The sequence below is a fragment of the Leucoraja erinacea genome, chromosome 5, assembly GCF_028641065.1.
Source record: "Leucoraja erinacea ecotype New England chromosome 5, Leri_hhj_1, whole genome shotgun sequence".
Classification (NCBI taxonomy): Eukaryota; Metazoa; Chordata; class Chondrichthyes; order Rajiformes; family Rajidae; genus Leucoraja; species Leucoraja erinaceus.
In genome coordinates, this window is record NC_073381.1 from 39,263,444 (window position 1) to 39,277,346 (window position 13,903).

At 45.1% G+C, this 13,903-nt stretch overlaps 1 protein-coding gene across 6 annotated transcripts in view; it reads left to right on the forward strand.

The window, feature by feature from the left end:
- The first annotated feature begins 3,821 nt into the window (after positions 1 to 3,821).
- LOC129697135 (pumilio homolog 2-like) overlaps positions 3,822 to 13,903 on the forward strand; it is a 98,745-nt gene continuing 88,663 nt past the window's right edge. For 3 of the 6 annotated variants that reach the window (XM_055635382.1, XM_055635386.1, XM_055635385.1), the window contains exons 1-2: positions 3,822 to 3,983; positions 4,314 to 4,684. In XM_055635382.1, the coding sequence (XP_055491357.1) occupies positions 4,328 to 4,684 (357 nt within the window). In that variant the 5' untranslated portion in view covers positions 3,822 to 3,983; positions 4,314 to 4,327. The remainder of the gene's footprint in view (positions 3,984 to 4,313; positions 4,685 to 13,903) is intronic. The other 3 variants (XM_055635381.1, XM_055635383.1, XM_055635384.1) reach the window with 1 other exon arrangement.

Sequence of the window (13,903 nt, forward strand, 5' to 3'; positions counted from 1 at the left end):
CCAGTAGCCTCTGCAAATCTCCCCGCCAGGATATTGGTCCCCCTTGAGTTCAAGTGCAACCCGTCCTTTCTGTACAGGTCGCACCTTCCCCAAAAGAGGTCCCAATGATCCAGAAACTTGAATCCGTACCCACTGCACCAGTCCCTCATCCACTCATTTATCCTCCACCTCGCTCCATTCCTACTCTCACTGTCGCGTGGCACAGGCACTAATCCTGAGATTGTTACCTTTGCAGTCCTTCTCCTTAACTCTCTACCTAACTCCCTAAATTCTTCTTTCAGGACCTCTTCTCTTTTTTTACCTATGTCATTGGTACCTATATGTACCACAACCTCAGGCTCCTCTCCTTCCCATTTCAGGATTTCTTGGACCCTTTCAGACACATCCCTGACCCTGGCACCAGGGAGGCAAACTACCATCCGGGTCTCCTGTCTGCGTCCACAGAATCGCCTATCCGACCCACTGACTGTAGAGTCCCCTATTACAATTGCCCTCCCCTTCTTTTCCTTACCCTTCTGAGCAACAGGAGGTCTTTGTGCCAGAGGCCCGGCCGCTGTCGCTGCCCCCAGGTAGGCTGTCTCCCCCACCCTTACTCAAGCATGAGTACTTATTTTATTATACTTATTTTATTGTACTTATTTTCAAGGTGGTACTCACCAGTCCCTGCCTCTGCCCATTGCCCTTCCTAACTGTGACCCAGTTTTCTGTCTCCCATGGTCTTGGAGTGACCACCTCCCTGTAACTCCTTTCTATGACCTCCTCACTCTCCCTGAGCAGACAGAGGTCATCGAGTTGCTGTTCCAGGTTCCTGACACGGTCCCTTCGGAGCCCCATCTCGACGCACCTTGCACAGATGTGGACGTCTTACTCAGAGTCCCCCTCCGCTGCGCACGGCAAAAGGATTTTCCCATCGATTAAAATTAAAAGAGTTATTAGTGTTTAAAAAATGTTGTGATTCTCTCTCCTAAAGGCCACGCCCCTTCCGGAGGGACAAAAGACCCGGAAGTGTGGAGGTGCCTCAGTTCTTGGCAAGATGGGGGAGTGTGAGGTCGCAATTCTCAGTCTGAGCTGTGAATAACACTGAACACATGTCTACTAATCTGTGAGTGGTTTTACATCCCTTAATGTGGTTTGAAAATGTAGTTTGAAAATGCAAAAGTGTGTTTTGGTTTGAAAGTGCTAAAGCGAGCTGTGTTGCCTTTGGTTTTGAAAGTGCTAAAGCGAGCTGCCTTGCCTAATTAGAGCTGCCTTGCATTCTATATAATTAAAAGTCTAATTTTGACCACTTGCCTTTTGCGCTTTATATTGATTTTAGAAAAAAACGCTACCACATACAGCTATGATTTTTGGCTATCTTACTCAGAGTCGCACTCCGCTCATCAGGTGCTGAGGATTTTTCTCATCGATGAAAAATAAAAGAGTTATTGGTGTTTAAAAAATGTTGAGATTCTCTCTCCTGTCAATCATGCCATGAATCGTGCCTTCTGGGGAGGGACTATAAAACCCAGAAGTGTGGACATGGCTCAGTCTCTGCAAGATGGGGGAGAGGTCACGACTCGCTGTCTTTAGTGTCCTTGCACCCTGCTTGAAATGGTATTAAACTGCACATGAATTTGGTGCCCTTGCACCCTGCATGAAATGGAATTTCAAGGAATAGCCGCGAGTCAACTGCGAGCCCACCAGCTGTGAGTGAGTGAGCTGCCAGCACACCAGGCTTGAGTGACTGAGCCACCAGCCCAATAATCCATTCGGCCCACAATGTCTATACTAGCCCTCTGGAAACCAGTCCCTTCAGCGCACAACACGCATACTAGCGCTCCAGAAAATCCCCCCCCCCCCCCCCCCCCCCTGGTCACCGATATTGGAATTGGTGGCGATGTGGAATATTGCGTTGGGGGACCAGGCCTCCCGGGTGACGCTGGGACCCAACGGGTCCCACTTAGTCTAATATTTTTCTATTTTCTATCACCTTTCATTCATCTTCTTTCAGTGAACATGTGTCCAACTAGCTCAGTCTATCTTCATTCATTAGATTGATTCATCTTGAGAATCAACCAAATAAACTTTCCATCACGTTCCCTGAGAAAACACATTTAAGTAATGCAAATTATATTATACCGATGCTGATAACTTCAAAATATTTGTGCCGAAGACGGTGCAGCTGTCAAAATCAAATATTAATAGCAAAATTACAAAATAGTTCCCATAAATGTTCACTTTCATCATGAAATACAGAACAAATGTTTATATTTCCTGAGCGAATGAGGGAGGGCAGGGGGCAGCAGTTTTCATCAGTCTTTCCCTCTGACGCGGTGATGTTTTGTTTTTACAAAAAAAAACTATTTATTGCTGTTGAGGTAGTGGTGGTGAGCGAGCCACCTTTTCCAGATGCTCACACGTTTGTGGCAAAAGTACTCCAGTGTTGAGAAATGAAGACGGTCTAGGATTTTGACCCTAGTGAAGGAAAACGTATTTCCAAACTTCGACGAGAATTTATAGTATTCCTATACAGTCCCTAGCCTAGGTGTCAGCGGTCATGAGTTTGGGAGATGAACAAACATGGGTCATTTCATACAGTTACTGGATTTCGTAGATTTTCCGTCTGTGTTGCGGCATCGGTCGAGCCCATACTCTTACTTTGGACGCATGTTGCGGAGTTTGTCCAGTATTCCTTACTCCGGCGGTGCAACTTTTTCAGTTTACCTCTCAACTTGCCCTGTCCATCTACCCTCTGTAGTGGACTAGTTGAGGCTCCGACCGTCTCTGGTAGTGTAGCCGCGCGGCTTGCACCGTCGCCCTCGGTACCACTTCTAGCAGTGTAACTTCCTCCGTTCTCTTGACCCGAATACGGCAGCGCGGCTTGTAACGTCTCCTTTGGTCTCTGATACCACGTCTGGCGGTGCAATTTGCCCCATCTCTCGTCCTGCCTCCGGCAGCGCGATTGCAGCATCTCCCTTGGTTTGGTTTCCGATACCACGTCTGGCGGTGGCACAACATACTCCGTCTCCGACAGCGCGACTTGCACCCAATCCCTCGGTCTCTGATACCACCGCCTTGTAACTTGCACATTCTCCCTTCCTTTCTTTTTCCCGCACCCGACATCAGTCTGAAGAAGGGTCTCAACCCGAAACATCGCCTATTCCTTCTTTCCACAGAGGCTGCCTCACCCGCTGAGTTTCTCCAGCATTTTTGGTCTACCTTCGATTGTTCCAGCATCTGCAGTATTTTCTTAAACATTTGTCTCTAATACCAGAAGACACACACAAATGCTGGAGAAACTCAGCGGGCGCAGCAGCATCTATGGAGCGAAGGAGATAGGCAACGTTTCGGGCCGAAACCCTTCTTCTTTGTGTACCTTCGATTTTCCAGCATCTGCAGTTCCTTCTTTAACACTTTGTCTCTAATACCATTTCAGGCGGTGTAACCTACTCCGTAGGGCGGTTTGCACGTCCTCTAGTATCCTTGGTGTGCACCGTCTCTGATACCACTTCAAATCAAATCCAAATCAAATTCAAATTCAATTTTAATTGTCATTGTCAGTGTACAGTACAGAGACAACGAAATGCATTCAGGCAACGCGGGTTAAGTTGCACCCTATCCTTCGCTCTCTGATACAAAAGATCATGTTCTAGTATCTTTCAAAGATCTTATAGCTATAAGATCTTTGTGCGATACCACCTCTGGCGGTACAACTTGCTCCGTCTCCGGTCCCGCCGGCTTGCACCAAAGATCCTATAGCGGGCGGAGCTATAGCTAGCTTGCAATAGGATGGTTGGCTTGCGCCGTCTCTGCCCAGGACGCCAGCCGGGGGGAGGAGCGAGCGGTGCCGGCGTGCTTTGCGCGGACAAGATGCCGGGCGCCATGTTACTGTGAGCTCGGCGAGTGGCTGTAGAGTGAAGGAGAGAGAAGGAAGGAAGGAAGCTTGCCCGCCCGCCCGCCAGGCCCGGCCCTTCGCCGTGCATCCACACACATACCCCGCGCCGGTGAGTACGACCGGGGCCGCCGCCACCGACGACCACAACGCGGAAGTCCCTCGACGGCTGGGTGATCGAGCGGCGGCGGCGGCGGCGGTCGTGTTGAGAAACACCCGGGTAAACACACCCTGCACAGGCAGCAGCCGGAACAAAGAGGGAGGGAGGCGTCTGTGTCTCTGCCCGGCCAGAGGGAGGGAGGGAGGGCTGGGCTGTCCGGGCCGCTCCGCTCCCCGCTCCGGCTCGGCCTCCTGTGTCTGGGGTATCTGTGGGGTGGGGGTGGGGGTGGGAGTCCCCTGGGCCGCAGTCCGGCTTGTTGACCCGCTCTTCCCGCCCCTACAGGTTGCCGCGGGGGGATGAATACTCCATGTGTCCTGCTGGGCATGAATGAAGCGGCCTGGCAGCAGGAGTCGGCACGGATAATGCATGGGGGCATCGGCGGTGGCGGCGCTCCCTCGGATGGCGGCGGCGGTGGCGGCGTCAACGACGGCCTTGTGTTGAGTGCGGCGGCGGCGGCACCCGGAGCGTTGGGCCCCGGCGCCGTCCCGGCCATAGCGCCCGGCCACCCCGGGGCGCAGCACCTCCTCAGCGGACGCTCTCAAGACGACGCCACGGTGGGCTACTTCTTCCAGCGGCAGCCGGGCGAGCAGCTGGGCGGCTACTCCAACAAACACCGGTGGCCCACGGGCGATGGAGTTCACATTGAGCATCAGGTGGGTATTCGGTTAACATAAACAATGAGATCGCAGTAATTTCGGGTTGGATAATAGGGCAATATGAAATATACTGAAGTGTCCCCTTGCTGGAAGTTTCATTGCAGCCTCTTCAATTTTGTTCAGTTTGTATGTTCCTGATTTGGAATAAAAATAGTTTTTACTTAGATTCAGTTCACAGTAGTTGGGCAACATCAGCTTTTAAACCATTAAATGTCGGTTTTTCACCAATTTATAATCACTTTTGACTCTTGACTCTCTCTTGACTCTTTTAAAATTTTACTTCCACATTTTGTGCCACAAAACCTGTTGCTCCTTTATTGTATACAGTGCCTCGTGTAACTTCCTGCTTTGATACACATTTTATTTATTCAATGCCTTTTCCCAAAGAGGGTTTCCATATTATTTGGAATTCCAAGAGACTGCTAAAGCTGGAATCTGGAACAAAACAATCTGCTAGAGAAATATATAGGAAGGAACTGCAGATGCTGGTTTAAACTGAAGATAGACACAAAATGCTGGAGTACCTCAGCGGGACAGGCAGCATCTCTGGAGAGACGGAACTGGTGACATTTCGGGTCGAGACCCTTCTTCAGACTAATCTGAAGAAGGGTCTTGACCCGAAACATCACCCATTGTTTCTTTCGAGAGATGCCATCTGTCCAGCTGAGTTACTCCAGCATTGTGTGTCGATCTTTGAGAGAAAGTCAGTGGGTCAGGCAACATATATGGAGGAAAATGGACAGTTGATGTTCTGAGTCGCAATCCTTCATTTGGACTGAAAGTGTAGAGGGGAGTAAGCCAGTATAGGGTGATTTCACTAAAGGTCACTGGAGCGTAGATCCGCACCCACGTGACCAAAATTCTCAAGTGGAGGACACTCGAGGGTTCGGTACATGTTAGTGGATGGGAAAAAACGCATTTTCCCACCCGTTAAAAACATAGAAAACGGCGAGGTTGTGAGCTGCAATTTACTGTGCCAGTCGGGGTGACCGTGAGGCACAGCTACCTAGATTTACAGGAAAAAAAAAGATAGCAAGTAAGGTAAATTCAAGAGGGAACTGAAGGTGAGAGAAATGTCCGACATTTGTGGATATTTACAGGTCCAAATATCGGGAATTATCGCGTTTGCTCGCTGAATTTCATCAAAAGTAAGGCAGTTATTAACTTACTTTTGATAAATTCAGCGAGCAATGCGATAATCCCCGATATTTTGGACCTGTAAATATCCACGGCAAATGTCGGCTGTTCATTTCCGCCGGTTTGGCACCTTCAGTTCCCTCTTGAATTTACCTTACTTGCTATCTTTTTTTTTCCTGTAAATCTAGGTAGCTGTGCCTCACGGTCACCCCGACTGGCACAGTAAATTGCAGCTCACAACCTCGCCGTTTTCTATGTTTTTAGCGGGTGGGAAAATGCGTTTTTTCCCATCCACTAACGTACCGAACCCTCGAGTGTCCTCCACTTGAGAATTTTGGTCACGTGGGTGCGGATCTACGCTCCAGTGACCTTTAGTGAAATCACCCTATAACAAGGTGAGGCCAAGTGGTAGGGCAAATAATAATATGGAGTTAAATCTATAGAATGCAGCAAAGATATTTAGAGATAAAAAGGGTTTGAGTTTGATTTGGATGATGAAAACTTTTGACTTGTGGATGATATGGACGATCTAGTCATAGAAACAAAGAAACATAGAAAATAGTGCAGGAGTAGGCCCTTCGGCCCTTCGAGCCTGCACCGCCATTCAATATGATCATTGCTGATCATCCAACTCAGTATCCTGTACCTGCCTTCTCTCCATCCTCCCTGATACCTTTAGCCACAAGGGCCACATCTAACTCTCTTAAATATAGCCAATGAACTGGCCTCAACTACCTTCTGTGGCAGAATTCCAGATATTCACCACTCTGTGTTAAAATGTTTTTCTCATCTTGGTCCTAAAAGATTTCCCCTTTATCCTTAAACTGTGACCCCTTGTTCTGGACTTCCCCACCATCGGGAACAATCTTCCTGCATCTAGCCTGTCCAACCCCTTAAGAATTTTGTAAGTTTCTATATGATTCCCCCCTCAATCTTCTAAATTCTAGTGAGTACAAGCCGAGTCTATCCAGTCTTTCTTAATATGAAAGTTCTGACATCCCAGGAATCAGTCTGGTGAACCTTCTCTGTACTCCCTCTATGGCAAGAATGTCTCCTCAGATTAGGAGACCAAAAGTCAGTTGGATACTTGGAATTTAATCTGAAGGAATGCAAGGTAAAGGATATGTAGAGAGTAATTGGGTAATCAAGTGTATAATACATGGAAATAATAGAGAAATGCGGAGAAACAGGAACCACAGAGTGCATGCCCACAGGTTCTTAAGGGTAGCAAGTCAGAAAGGTATGGAAGACGCATGTATGCAACTTCTTAATGTGGGGAAACATGTGACACCACATAATTCTTGGCAGAAGCTAAACTAGACCTGAAAGCACAAATTTATCATCCTCCCTTTCAGACTGTTGCATCCATTAATTAGTTTCCTTTTTTATTCTCCACTGTTTTGCTCTTGAGGATAGAATTGAATGGTTGCATGTGAGCTTCCTTCTGACCATGGCACCATGCTTGACTACCAAGAGCGCTGTAATTCTGTAATACGTTGCATTGAGCTTTTTCAAGTTTAGTTTCTTGTCACGTGTACCGAGGGACAGTGAAAAGCTTTTTTTGTCGCATGTTAGTTAGGGATTACATGATTACGGTCAAGCTGTCTAATGTGGACAGGATAAATAAAGGGATTAACATTTAGTACAAGATAAAGTACAGTAAAATCCGGTTTAAAAATTGTCCAAGAGTGTCCAGTGAGGTAGATGGCAGCTCAGGACTGCTCTCTAGTTGGCGATAGGATGGTTCAGTTGCCTGATAACAACTGGGAAGCATCCATCCCTGAATCGGGAGGTAGGCATTTTTACATAATGAATGAATGCATATGTTTATTGGCCAAGTATTCACATACCAGGAGTTTGCCTTGGTGCTCCACCCGCAAATGACAACATGACGTACAGTGACAGTTAAGAATGACACATAAAAGATTAAACATGTTTAATGTCTCTTGCTTGGTGAGAAAGGGAGATAAAGGGTGCGTACTGGGTTAGACACGTCCTTGATTCTGCTGGTGTCCGTTTTTGCACAATTTGAGGTTTTCTACCAGGGGTTGCAAGTCATAGGGAAGATGGTGGTTAAAAAAATATTTGGGATGTTTTCCTTGAGCCAAGGATTGCAATGTTAGGGTATGGAGGTTGCACTAGAATGTATAATTTGTTTATTACACCTTAGTTTGGATATTGTGAATGCTTCTGGTTACCAGAATACAGGAAAAAGGAGGTTGCACTGGAGAGGATGTAAAGAAGATTATGAGACTGTTGCCAAGGTTGGAAAACTTCAGTGATAAGGAAAGATTTTGCAGCTACGAGTTACTTTTTTGGAATAAGAAAGGGTGAAAGGAGATTTGATTGTGATGAAGTGAGCAGGCTCTTTTTCCCTGACATATCAAACATTTGGGAAATAAATCTGAACTAAATGGGTGAAAGCAGAGAAGGTAGATGATGAAAATCTTTTTCAGTCCAAACCTGTTTACTGGGGTTTGTTACTGGATAGGGTGGTAGAGGCAGAAGCCACTGCTACTTGAAGACTTATGATATGTAAGGAGCTGCAAATCAAGTTGAATGACTCTTTCACTGCTGCAGAAACAAGGACAGAATCAGCTTGTTCATTTTTCTGTTATTCTATTGCATTTATTAACCATTGCAGTTTTAAAACTTTTGGTTCCCCATTTTTGTTCTAACATTTGCGAAGGAAAATGCATGCTGTGTATCTGCTGTGCATTTTATTGTGCAGTGGAGGTGCTTCAGTTGATAAACTCTGCTGGCCATGAAGTACTCCAACTGGAATTCTCAAACTATAATCTGTGATCATGATCTAGTAGCATTATTAAATCTCTTTATGATAGCATTTGCATTCACCAGATGTTGTAGGGTTAAGAAACCCCCATCTGATAGAGTTGACAAGAGAGCTAATTTAGTTTTGTGCCTCCCAGAATCAAAGTTAAAATGAAAGGTGAATGTGTCTTAAAAGTTGCATTTAACTGGTTTAAGGAGATAGGCTCAAACCTTCTGCTGAATGGCAAGCTGCCCAAGGTTACCACTTGCTGAATCTGCTCGATACTGGGGCCTGGTTCTCTTGTGTAAGCATCCTCCAAGAAGCTGGTATCTGGTTGATGAGGATTTTTGCAGAGCTGTCCAGCCACACGGGGCCGGGTGAGGTGGGGCCGCGTGTGGGGTGAGGTGGGGCCGCTCTGGGCGACATCAGCTGCAGCAAAGCTGGGGATGGTCTGCTCCCTCTGCCTACCCAGAGTCACTGACCGCACTGCACCGACACCCCGACCTCTACCTCCCCCCCCGGGCTGCGGGGATAGATGGCCTGGGGTCCGCGAGTGTGCAACCAGTCCGGATGCTGGGCCAGAAGAAGGGCCTGCTGTGTTGGCAGCCATAGTATATGCTTACTTGCAGTTCACGCGTGCAGTCCAATTGGCGTTGCGTGGCAACGGTACCGGTCATGGGTCGTGACCTCGATTGCATGCAACCTTCCTAGACAAAGAGATGGCAATGAATGCACTGTCAAGTAAGGTGCGTAGAAGACATGTCAATTGGTAGCAAAGTTATGCATTCTTGTACTCTTACATGGGTATGACTGCACATAAAAAACAACATTTTATTCAGCAAAATACTGATTTTCAGGTACTAGAATACTGAAATGCTCTGACAAAACTTGGCAGCTCTGTTTATCTCGTGCAGGCTCCCAACGTGATTGGTTGGAAACTGGAAATTCGTGCTTGTTCACTGGGATCCATGAAAGAGCATGGTGTCATAGCGTAGATAAATCCTTGGTGATCAGTTGTGGTAGAATTTCTGTATATGCTTTTGTCCTGAATTGTGCTAGAATATTGAACTTTACCAAAGTTCTTGGTCCTTAGTTGGAATCAAAGACTACCTGCTTCCTGTACTGTGCCATTGATTTTCAGTTGATGAATGCATAGTGTAATCCTACTCCAGGTTGAATAGGATGTGCCTAATGGGGCAGGCAAGTGGTTAGATTGTGGTACTGTTCTATTGCTGGGTTTTATGACTCATTTTCCATTTTGAATGAACATAGGCCCAGGATTCCTCCAGTTTTCTGCAGATTGTATGTTTTTCAAGGAGATTTTGAGCCCAATCTTGAATTGCTTCTCATGTTATTCTATGGTGAAGCTCATAATGGAGAATCCTGGCATATGTATGATATGGCCTATTCATTGGTGCAGACTGCATGTAATTACTGCCTCAAAACTTGGGACGAGTGGGGTGATATCTTCTGCCATTGATTTGGATTTTCCACACACAATGACAGTAATCTCCGGTGCTTCAAGGTATATCCTAAAGGTAGTCCATAACTAAGAAATCTACAGAATGGCAGAGATGATCGCTGTTCATTGGACTGTTTTGTGAGATTTTATGTCTATCTACAGATACACTTTCCTTCAGATGGCCAAATTGAACAAGTGCATTGAAGGCATTGGTGAACATTATCATTGTTGCTGAACAGTGTGCTAAGATATGGGAACTGGTCGGTGCTTTTTCGTATCTGATTGCAAACCTTTTTTCTTGCTGTTGCAGGTTGATACTGTATGTCTGGATGCGCTGGGCCTATTTTCTCATGGTTCAGCTAACAAGTTGACAATAGTGATTTGAGTCCTTAGTTTAGTTTATTGTCACATGCACCGAGGTCAGGTGAAAAGCTTTTTTTGTTGTGTTCAACCCTGTCAGTGGAAAGACTAGACACGATAACAGATACACATCCTGGCTTCTGAATTGACAAATAATAGCAGTTCTGACATGGAATGGCCTTGAGTGGAGATAGCATGGGATGTGGATTGAAGAGGTTACCATATGTTCTGTAATTGTTGGGGAAAAGGGGAAGTACAACGGGATCTGGGGGTCCTTGTTCATCAGTCAATGAAAATAAGCATGCAGGTGCGGCAGGCAGTGAAGAAAACGAATGGCATGTTGGTCTTCATAACAAGAGGAGTTGAGTATAGGAGCAAAGAGGTTCTCGTGCAGTTGTACAGGGCCCTAGTGAGCCCACACCTGGAGTATTGTGTGTAGTATTGGTCTCCAAATTTGAGGAAGGACATTCTTGCTATTGTGCAGCGTAGATTCACAAGGTTAATTCCCGGGATGGCGGGACTGTCATATGCTGAGAGAATGGAGCGACTGGGCTTGTATACTCTGGAAATTAGAAGGATGAGAGGAGATCTTATTGAAACGTATAAGACTATTACGATTGTTAAGGGTTTGGACATGCTTGAGGCGAGAATCATGTTCCTGATGTTGGGGAGTCCAGAACCAGGGGCCACAAAGTTTAAGAATAAGGGGTAAGCGGAGATGAGGAAACACTTTTTCACACAGAGTTGTGAGTCTAGAATTCTTTCTCTGGATACTTTCAAGAGAGAGCTAGATAGGACTCTTAAAGATAGCGGAGTCAGGGGATATGGGGAGAAGGCAGGAATGGGGTACTGATTGTGGATGATCAACCATGATCACATTGAATGGCGGTGCTGGCTCGAAGGGCCGAATGGCCTACTGCTGCACCTATTGTCTATTGTCACTCCACTTTAGCAGGAAACTTGTTGGAGATGAGGTGCATTACTGGATCAGGAAAGGTTGAAAATAGGTACAACAATGCAACCCGGTGCTGAGATTAGGTATGCTTTGGACAGCTTTGTTAGGGTTATGCCTTTGGTGGCAGAAATAAGATGGGGACAAATTTTAGCAAGCAGCCAAATGTGTATAGAATACTTCACAGTTTTCAGTTGATAGAGTTGCAGGCATTTGTGACCAAAATAGCAATGTCTAGTGCAGGGGTGGGGAACCTTTTCATGTTGGAATGCCACAGTAAGTTAGCTGTAATCTAACAAGGCCACATCCAAGAATGTACCTTCGATTTTCCAGCATCTGCAGTTCCTTCTTAAACTCCAAGAAACTTCAATTAGATATACTTCAAAATGTACATTATTTTGTAAAAATCTAACTACTATGTACTAACTTCAAGAAAACGAAAAAAAAATGTTAATTCTAAAGTTAATTAAGGTTTTAATGACTTAGTTGTGACTGCTTTTTGCGGGAAAGCATTTGAATATTTGGTTGCAACATGGAGGTACGCATTTTCAGCTGATCTTCTAGATGGGTATCCGTCATTTGTGACCTTAAGGGCATCTTGATTTGGGTTAGGTAGGAGAATGTAGATTCGCAGCAATAATTAGTTGAAAAGCAAGAAAGCATTTTTTGTGTATGTCAAAGTTAACGTACATTCTAAAGGCGCATTAGAACTAAATCATGAGCATAACTGGTGTTATAATAGCCCTCATGACTTACTAATGTTTTAATTGCAGCCGTCAATCGGGAAGGATTATTTAGTTGAATCTTCTTTTACTCTTTGGTGTTTTAAATACGTTCATTTTAAGATTAAAATAAATATAATAAAAGACGAACAGAAACATATTAATAAAAAATTGTTCTACAAAATTTGAATTCATTCAAAAGGCCACACTTAATGGCCTAGAATGCCGCATGCAGTACCCCACCCCTGGTATAATGGTTCAATGATTTGACAACAGGGAAACTCTTCTATATTCACTGCAATTGGCCTTGCCTCCTGATGTTTATGGATATGTCCAACTCTTCCCTGATGCAAAAGACGACCATGTGAATTTGAGACTGAAATTCCTTTCTGGTCAATTGACATTTTTTAGCTGGGAGACGTTCTGCACCTGAGGCTATGATCCATTTATTTCTTTATTTTTTATTTATTTTTTTGCATGTAAGCTTTTCAATCTTTTGTTGTTCTGGACAAATAGCAGGTTTGCTGTTCTTCAAAGTGTTATTTCCATTGGGTGTTGACTAATAGAGATAACCCACCTTAGCTCCGGGTGAGTCCTTGGATTGTCTGAACTGTGGATTGTCTTCACAATGTTGATAAATCTGTGTGTGCCATGGTTACCAATTAATTGTAGTACTTCTTGCTGTCTTTCCATTTAACATTTAATCTGTAAATCACAGATATTCTGTTGGACTTTGACCTTCGATTATCCATAGAGCTTTTGTTTTGTTAGCCTTTTGAAATATAGTGCAATTTCAATCCAAGTGCACCATGCCATTGTAGTGAATTAACTGCTGGATCACCTGGTCATGCACAGGTGACATTGTTCTCTTGCTCAGGTGAAAACATAATTTTACATGTGTCACTCCTGTGTGTGAGGATGTTGAAATAATATTTTGCTTATCTCTCTGATAAAACAAAGTATTTTTTGTGTTAAAACTGTGTTCTAAAGATTTTGCAGGGAAGAGACCTTTGTTGGGATCAGCTTTACCTATTCTTAACCTGCTAGAGCGTTGTGTCCTAAGACCTATCTGACTGCTGTTGAAAATCAATATGTCTTCCTCTGTGATACGGGGTTTTTCAAAACATAGCAGTCATGCATGGCTTCTTTTAATGCTTCCAGTGTTCCATAGTTGGAGCATATAGACTGATGACTGGTTATCAGCATCTGTGTTAAAGTGAGACACAGATTCATGATACCTTGATTTATTCTGCATCTATCTCTGAGATGTCATGGCAACTAATTCATATACATCAAACCCCACTGTTTGATAATAGAATCATAATAGGTTTCCAATTCTGATTTTCCTCGCAGTAGCCTGCTTGATTGGTATCGTTTCCACATCCTAATCGTTTATTGAATAGTCCTGCGTTTCATCCGTAGTCGGGATCGAACCCAAGTCTCCGGCGTTGCAAGCACTGTTGAATTGCTACTAGACTGTCCCCGTCCCCTCCCGAGTGTTCCATCCCTGTCTGGGGGCAGCCTACAACTCTGCCTTTCCCGCCGGATTAACCGACAGCCCTGGACTGACGGGACATAGGCCTGAAGCAGTGGAGTTAGCTTCTCTCTTTCTCTCCGATCCATACCCCTGATCCTGTCTTGCCATCCGTTTTCCAAAATTTTGCTACTTAAATTGGGGGTTCGTCTTCGACACAGCTGCGTCTTCATTGCCGGGAAATACGCTAACTCGTAACTTGTTTCGCCATTCACCAAGGAGATGGTGTGAATCATTGTACCATCTTGGTGTTTTCTGGTGGCTAAAACAAACTTG